The 8863-nt window shown below is 41.9% G+C and overlaps 1 protein-coding gene across 1 annotated transcript; it reads right to left on the bottom strand.

Moving 5' to 3' along the window:
* Positions 1-939: 939 nt before the first annotated feature.
* Positions 940-6265, bottom strand: LOC136427824 (uncharacterized). The gene is made up of 5 exons (XM_066417003.1): positions 6080-6265; positions 4872-5107; positions 4392-4622; positions 3797-4086; positions 940-2961 (listed from the first exon to the last, which is right to left on the bottom strand). The coding sequence occupies exons 1-5, from the start codon at positions 6247-6249 to the stop codon at positions 2806-2808; spliced, it is 1083 nt and encodes a 360-aa protein (XP_066273100.1). The 5' UTR covers positions 6250-6265; the 3' UTR covers positions 940-2805.
* Between the last annotated feature and the right edge of the window lie 2598 nt (positions 6266-8863).

Raw genomic sequence — 8863 nt, 5'->3', positions numbered from 1 at the left:
AACCGTGTGTTGGACAAAAATTCCTAAATTGAACACGTTAAAAAGCAGCCGGACCCACACCTCTGCTTGGAGAGTAGTCACTAGAGTAGTGCCCCATCTGTTGTTTATATAACCTACTTTTGGCAGGACATTGTTTGTATAACCTGTGTCAGGGGATACTGTCACACACATGTTTGAGAGTCTCATTATCATGAAATGCAGCGGATTTACAAACTTTCCTCACAAATTATGCCAATCAGCTCCTGATTTGCATAATTAATCTTTGAGATCTCTACATACCAAACATCACGACAATCTGTTGACCTTTCAACTTATTCATGTCTGAGGTTCGGAACAAATGAATTACTACTGTGACACAAAGTATGTTATATCCAATAATAGTTTCTTCCTTTTTTTCTTTCAAATCTTCTTCTTTCACTTTGGAATTTTTTTGGCATACTACGACATTACTATCCGTTTCCCGAAATATTTTCTAGTAATTCACGGCAAATATTTGCTATTTGGCAGCTGCTTCGTGCGCCCGTTTCCAACTTCCGGTGCTGTCAGTCTCCCTCAAACCGATCCAATAATCGTAGGTTCCTCCGGACGTTTTGATCAGGCGCTTCAGAGCGAGGTCCAACTCTTTCGTTTTAGGCATGGCCAGAGTCGCCCCTTCCGCCCCGCAGGCATTCTGTGCGTCCCCAAAAGACTTCTGGATGAGAACGAGTCGGAAACAGGGCTTTCCTAGTCGTATGTAGCCATCCTGCACTTGAAAAGCCTAAAATAATAACTCAGGTAAAAAAAAAAATCTTGCTGTCATTGATTTCGCACCACACAGAAATACGGTCGCGTTACATTTTCTAATAAAATCATTCCACAGTACCCAAATATAAAAAATATGTTAATACTGTATATCATATTTGAAATCCTGTGCCTGTCTTCCGAAAGAAATCACAAATATGGTGTTTTAAGCTTTTATTTTAAAAATGTGAATTTAACAGATCAACAACTTTGAGCAAAGTGACCAAATGATGATGCTGAGTTAAAGAAAAAGTTTCACAACACCAATACTTCATGTTTGCATTATATGCAAAGTATAATATTTCTGTTCTTAATGTTACAAATTAAGGTGAGTATAACATTTAGATATATTTAAAATTGAGCCAAAAGTTAAAATCATGAAGAAGGATTAAGTAAAGGCTGCACGCCCCCTATATTATATTTATTGTGTATATACATTCTGACAAATTTGGGTCAACGCTTGTACTTATATTCATAATATAGTTAGAAAGTATCTGATAACATAATCAGTGTATCAGTGATGAAAGGAGCGTTCCAGTCCAGAAGCCGGTATTATTTTCTGATAGATTATATTTTTTCGGGATACAAATTAGATGCACCGGACTTTTGGCTAAATCACCTCATGTCTTTCAACAATAATCATTTTCTAAATGTATGTACCCCCATACGGACGCGCTTCTATGTACTTGCATGGCCAGCTTAGGGCACACTTTCTCGCTAACGGTAGACGCGATAAGCTTAGCAAATACAGTCGAGTAACTATCAGTGTATCGCACATATAGGAATGTACACGGAACGTTTGACGACTATCGCGTCTGGGGATATAGAGATTTTGGTACTTTTGGAAGAAACATTCTCTGGCATTGTTGGAAGGGTCTTCAGGGAATTCAACAACTCGATCGCTATAATGCTCGCCCCACGTCCAGGCTTTAACTTACGGTAAACTGGGTTTAAGCATAATTTAATCTCTGATGAATTATAATACCCGCTTCTGGAGTGGAATGCTCCTTTGATAAAAATGTTGCACACCACCAACATTGAAATTTTACAAATGCTCATAGAATGAGTTGTGTTAATAATAATCATTGTACTCAAATTCAAAATGTAGATATACCGCTAAATGCTTTATATCTATATCAAAATGTAACATAGTCCAGTCCAGTAGCTCAGGTGACTCATTGTTCTCATTGACTGCATGGTAGTGCAGGAATGTGCGTGGACTTCATATAGCAGAGTTAAAAAAGCACACTGTATTGAAACCTGAAAAAAGCAATTATTCTAACGTAGCGTGAACTAATACCGTCTACTTGTGACACACCGGTAAATATGCTGCTGCTCGTATATGATATAGCATAATGCCACACAAACTACATTTTCCGGACGACATCCTGTCGCAGATTGGCTTAACCACATCAAAGAGACGGCGGGCGGTACAAACTTCGTGGCCCCTTTAATCAACTGCTAACGTCACGTGCCTGTGAGGTCACATGACCTTGTTGGTTGCTCATTTGAGCGAATTCTAAGGAAGAATGCAAGCAGTAGGGCAGTCGAAAATTCGATTCGCTAACTCTATGTGTCAGAACAAATTTTTAGCTCTGAAATGTGTTTACTACAGGTGGGCCTATTTACGCCAACATCAAATAAGTTGATGATATAATTCCGGTGTAGCTTGTTGTCATTTCATGGGACTTTATCCACAAAAACTCCTCTGTGTGTCGACATGTATACGTTGATAATCGAGAGAAACTTTTTTTCTTTCCTCCTTGGTGTCCTACATCACTAGAAAGGGAAAACAATCAGAAATTTTTTTTTCATTTTTTTTTTCATTTCACATAATTTCTATTCAGGAACACAAATGGTGAACGACCCTTACAATATGGATAGGTAAAAGGGTATGACGAAACCAATAACCGTACCATGGCTAACACTTTCACAAATTGCTGACTCACATGTACATGGCTGGCTTGAATTAAGTTGTGTCCAAAAAGAAATTGGCAGAATCCAGCAATTTCTGCCAACGTCATTTTATTTCTCAGGGAAAGATTGACAGATGTACCGATTATTGTCAGAGCAAGTAACGTCGTCCCACATATGAGCAGTGGTAGGTTCTGAGTACCAGTACTGGACGCACAGCGCTCCCCACAGCCATCTGAAATCACTTGGCTCACCTGGGTGCCATCCCTGATGGAAAAGGAAAACAGCTTTAAGTCTACATGTTGAGGTAGATTTCACCCAAGTGCATATAGTACGTAAACACATGTGCATGGGTTGCACATATAGGAGTGCGCAGGTGGAGTCAGAATGGTAACGTTAATTGACTATGTGCTATAGACTGGGGCCAAGGTGACAGACAGAGAGGACAATAGACTAACACGGTGGATTAAGGAAGTTGTTTGGATCAGGAAATCCACTCCAGTCATGAACCGTAATGAGGGGGGATATAGACTCAGTCATGTTTGGGACCGCATCCTTAAGAAATAGAGGATAACCGTTGCATTGTTTTTTGATCGATATATATAGTTGTGTATGTGTTTGATGCGAGAGTGCGAATGAAAACTGTACTAGAAAAAAGGTTGCCTTCATTATGAAATCTAAGTGGTCAGGAAGGTTGAACAAAAAACTTACCAAGTATGGTATATCCAATGATAGATTCTTCCTTTTTTTCTTTAACATCTTCTTCTTTGACTTTGGAATTTCTTTGGCATTACTATCCGTTTCCCGAAATATTTTTTTGTAATTCATGGCAAATATTTGCTACTTGGCAGATGCTTCGTGTGATTTACAGTATGGTCAAACACTTTTTTTAATTGGACGAAAATTGATGCGCGTGAGGATGCCATCCATATAATCAAATAAAAATGGCATAACCGGAAACTAACAAGGATAGTGAAGAGAACAATGAATGTGCAGAACATTGAACAAAAATACAAAGGCACGAGTACTAACCAGAACGACAGGACGAAAATAAGAATTAAATGTACGAGGTGCATTAATCAATGATAAACACTAATTATACATGGTGGTTTCCCAGAAGCGACTCGTCCACCCATTTCCAGCCTCCGTAGCTGTCAGTCTCCCTCAAACCGATCCAATAATCGGAGTCTCCGCCGGACGTTTTGATCAGGCGCTTCAGAGCGATGTCCATTTCTTTCGTTTTAGGCATGGCCAGAGTCGCCCCTTCCGCCCCGCAGGCATTCTGTGCGTCCCAAAAAGACTTCTGGATGAGAACGAGTCGGAAACAGGTCTTCCCGAGTCGTATGTAGCCATCCTGGCAGCCGCTGTCGGCGTCTCGCTTGTGATTGAAAACTGAAATAGACAAGCAGGAGTTATAGCTATCGTACCTGCGACGTTTACTTCACCGGCCGGGGGAGTTTTTGGTTTGTCTGTAAGTGTTTCTGTGATTTCACATGCACACAATGCACCGTTACATCATATCTTACCTGTTGGCCTGCAAAGCAGTATAACAAGAAGTTTGGTTTTTATGTATCGTTAACTAGTCATGAAACACTATCGATTGATGTATAAGATAACGTTCAAATGTCGAGGAGTAGTACTAGTTAACATGGATAAAAGGAAGGCATTTACACGGAAATTACAAAATCGAATCTTACCACATGCTGGTACGTCACACCAATCCCATCTCGTGTAGGGATCCATAGTGTAACACCAAACACCGGTCGAGTCGTCAGTCTCCCGGCAGTAGTTCTCCTCCAGTCCGGGTGACGTGTAACTATGACCGTGGGGTGTCTGACTGTCCCAGCGTTGACACGTCTTACCTGTTTCGGTCACCGAGACTCTTCCTCGGTAGGATGCCCCACTTCCCATCTGGCATTCAATCGATTCTGGTAGATAAATGAATAGATAAAAACAGTATTAGGCATGCAGCTTGGGATCATGCAACATATCATAACTAAGATAACTACTATGTGGCAGACATGAATATAACACTTATTATAAGATAACATACTTTCTAAGATTTATTTCATATATCTAAGTAACTGCAGGACTTGTATATATCCAGGGTCACAATGTCGATGACCAGGCATCAGCTAGTGGCATAACTATGTAAAGTAAATGTAGCGAAGACCTACCTGAAAACAATTGGACTTCGCAAAGGGTGAGTGTGCGGAAGAGACCAGGGAGACGCACGCTCACGTATCGTCCCCGCATCCCCGGACATGAGACGGAAATGGACGGCTGGTTTACGTCGATTTGATGATCACCTCCACACTTGGGGTTCGTGCTGACCTGGTCGGAATCCCCGATGTGGATGTTGAAGGGGTTGATTCGTTCAGCACAGCAGTCCTGGCGGTTGAAGATGACCACTCTGTGGATATTGAAGACAGAGCAATGGCACTTAAGTCGGATGGACGTTCTTAAAAACCATATAAAATTTTTTAAGCTTTGATATTGATACTCATCTGTCACTATCATAAAGATATTGAGACATGCACTGTGTGTGTGTGTGTGTGTGCGTGTGTGTATGTGTATGTGCGTGTGTGTGTGTATGTGTGTGTCCAAATGTGTGCGTTTGTGCGTGTGTGGTTAGGTATATTTATTCTAAAAAGAGTTTGGAGATCTCATATCTCCTTGAAATATTCTGATTATGCAAATGTAATGCTTGGTCATGTACATCTTAAATTAATTTACAAAGGTCACAATGTTGACAGTCCAACAATTTACCACTTAGAATAATCATTGTACTTTTGCATTAATTATTCAAATAAGGAATCTATTTTCAAAATTGGTATCTGTTAATATCCCACCTGCTATAAACTACATATGTTACATGTATTATCATGGAAATCCATCATTCCTTAGTTCAGTTATTCCCCTTGGAAGATGTTAACAAAAACGCCTCTGCAGTTCCGAAGCAAGATGCTAGGGGGGGGGGGGGCAAATCTACGCTGCTTCTTTCTCACATAACAAGCTATCTACCACCATCAAATCAAGACTATAGTACGTCCAGGTCAAAAGATACAGGTTCTGCTACAGTACCAAGGTCACATACCAGGGGGCCCAATATCGACCTTGACCTTTGTCCTCCTAACACTTACCCACATACCAAATATCATCGCAATCCATCCAGAGGTTCTTGAGTTATACTGACAACAAAAATCCGGAAACACAAACACACACACACACGCACACACACACACACACACACACACACACACACACACACACACACACACACACATACACACACACATACACACAGACGCACCCAAAACAATATCTCCATTTTTCATGGAGATAATGACTGATATATGTATCATGATGAATACTGTACACATACCTGCCAATCACATGCGATTGACCTAGATCCACCCACCAGGTTGGATTCGCCTCTCCCGGGTGGTCTGTAGTGTGAGTACAGGAACCAGCGTCGTAGTTGGAAGCGGTGTTCCCGTCCACGGCACGACTGGCAGCCCCACCATGATTGGTACTTGTTTGGAACGTCGCCATCGCCAGGGGGACATTGACACCTGCCCCGGGCGAGAGGACTGTCATTTTATAATTCAAAGAACATCAAGTAACACAAATAAATCAAGACAAAGTGACGGCGCACTCAAGTTGTACTCAACTTATATTATCGCCGCGACTTGTACATTTTGGAAAATGTCTGACAAGATGCTCAAATGAATTAATGAATATATGTAAATGCATAGCAAATACCAAGTTTTGTATACTTTTTATTTTACAAATCACAGTGTCCCTCTTACAAATCCATTCGGTCTAGTATAGTACTGAAACAACAGGGCCCACTTCGATCTCCCCTACGAGTTGTGGTGTAACACCAGGGTCACATTTCCGACCCGGGACCCGGTACGCGGTCGAACTGTTTGCGGGAACTAAGAATAGAATCAAGAAATAAAAACAAATTATGCTCATGACTATTTTTACCTCCGTAAAGGAGCTTTACCTCCTGCGGGGGCATTGCTGTTTTCTGGGTTTGTGTGTTCGCAGCTCAACGCAACTCGAGATCCTTTTAGGTAAATGCAAAATTATAGAAGGATGGAAGTGTGGCATATCCCCCATTAAAGATATGTTAGTCGCCTAATGGTAGCCCTGTTGTTACGTGATCTCCACCAACTAGATACAACACACACGTCCGCCTACGTCATTAATTCAGCTTATTTCACGGTCATCTTTGAGCGCACTCTATCCTATAGCTCGTTAACTGCAGCATTCTGAACTTCAACCATAGTTGCAAAGAACACGATACATAGTTATTTCACATGGAGGTGCGAATTTTGTGTCTCTTGTCGCGTTTAGTATGCTTTGTTAACGTTGTCTTTTATATCATACTTTTCGTTCTGAACTTGGTCAAATATTGTCCTTTCGGCATCATGTGGAATAAACTGACCAGAAATAATCATGGTACATGGTACAATGCATAATTGATGATAAATGTTAGCATAACCTTCTTTGTTTAGCTCATAGTCATACTTTGGACAACTTATGTTATTTGGGTGAAGACGACCAACTGGTATGATTCATAATTGATGAGAAACACTCCCAATACGTCAGTCATAAAGGTTAGAATTATTTGGCGAAGGTATGAGGTCAAAGGACTCTTGTTCATGATGCAATGATACACATATTTTAAAGTTTCCATGATAATGAGAAAAACCTTGCATTTGTGTTTGGTCAAGGACTTACGCTGGTTGGCGCATCTGCAGTGGAAGTTGACATCACCCTCGGCACTGTGGATGTCACCCTCGGCACTGTGGATGTCACCCTCGGCACTGTGGATGTCACCCTCGGCTCTGTGGATGTCACCATCGACACTGTGGATGTCACCCTCGGCACTGTGGATGTCACCCTCGGCACTGTGGATGTCACCCTCGGCAGTGTAGATGTCACCCTCGGCACTGTGGATGTCACCCTTGGCACTGTGGATGTCACCCATGGCACTGTGGATGTCACCCTCGGCACTAGTACTGCGGATGTCACCCTTGCCACTGTGGATGTCACCCTTGGCAGTGTAGCTGTCAACTTTGGCGGAGTAGCTGTCACTTGAGGCGGAGTTGCTGTCCCCATCAGCGGAGTAGCTGTCACCCTCGGTGACAGAGTTATCTCCTTTGCTGGAGTAGCTGTCAACCCCGGCAGTGTGATGGTTGTCCTAAGATGATGACTGGTGATTCGAGCGGGCACTGACGGCCCGACCTGAGTTCACAAAAATAGAACACAATGTAACACTTCCAACGAAGGACTGAAAACACAAAAGGCACCCGCCGTATCATAGTCCATATAAACTGTGATTCATTCTAGGCTACGGTGTTTCAAATAACTTTTCTTACTTCAGCTGTAGCTGCGGGCATGACTGTCTTTGCTGTCTTTGTTTCCAGATCGGTCGAGGACACATTTGTCCTCGTATCACCACCATCAGCTGTCTTCGATGTAGGCAAAGCTGTTGACTTGGTTGACTCTTCCGCCACAGTCATAAAGGGCTGTTGAAGATGTAGATATCAGAAAATAACTTATTTTCATTTGTGTAATAATGTATGTATAGGATTGTAGTACTTAGTAAGGTTAGCTAGCTAAGACTTCCATCTTGTATGCATTTGCTAGAAGCTTTGTGTGTTAAGGAATGGGAATTCTACTTTTGTCTTACCGGTTGCTTTTAAGAACTGAAAAAAATACAACTAGAATGGCAACATTTTCGGGAAAATGCAGGATATTCCCCTCCCATTACCTACACCTCAAATATGACATCCTTAGCGTTGACTGTAAGGGTATTACGAAGTTTCTGCATAAATTATGGAAACGAGGTCTGCATGAGCAAAATTTATGGTCAGGTGTGTCAGAGCAAGAAGAAAGAAGAAGAAAGAAGAAGAACAGGCAAGCAAAAACAGTATATCCCCCTTCCCACTGGAAGGGGATTATAATTGTAGTGGTCTAAGACAACACATTGAATACATGACAGGGGACCAACCGAGAGAGTTTCATTTTTGTGCTCCATTGTGGAACCGATAGGAGTGGTGGGAACTGGTGACACTGGTCGGCTTGCAGCCCGACTCCGCCCCAGAGGACTGTTGAGCGAGGGAGGGTGAGTCACCTGTGTGGTCGTGAGGAA

Source organism: Branchiostoma lanceolatum, chromosome 2, assembly GCF_035083965.1.
Source record: "Branchiostoma lanceolatum isolate klBraLanc5 chromosome 2, klBraLanc5.hap2, whole genome shotgun sequence".
Classification (NCBI taxonomy): domain Eukaryota; kingdom Metazoa; phylum Chordata; class Leptocardii; order Amphioxiformes; family Branchiostomatidae; genus Branchiostoma; species Branchiostoma lanceolatum.
The sequence above is the reverse complement of the archived record's forward strand: the minus strand, read 5'-3'. Positions and strand labels throughout refer to the sequence as shown.

Bases quoted from the DNA above. Each gene is read 5' to 3' on its own strand.
- LOC136427824 (XM_066417003.1), bottom strand. From the start codon at position 6,249: ATGGCGACGTTCCAAACAAGTACCAATCATGGTGGGGCTGCCAGTCGT. The intron at 5,108-6,079 runs GTATGTGTACAG...CAATATCCACAG, and splicing joins CAATCGCATGTGATTGGCAG to AGTGGTCATCTTCAACCGCC. The intron at 4,087-4,391 runs GTAAGATTCGAT...TGTCTATTTCAG, and splicing joins GTGTGACGTACCAGCATGTG to TTTTCAATCACAAGCGAGAC.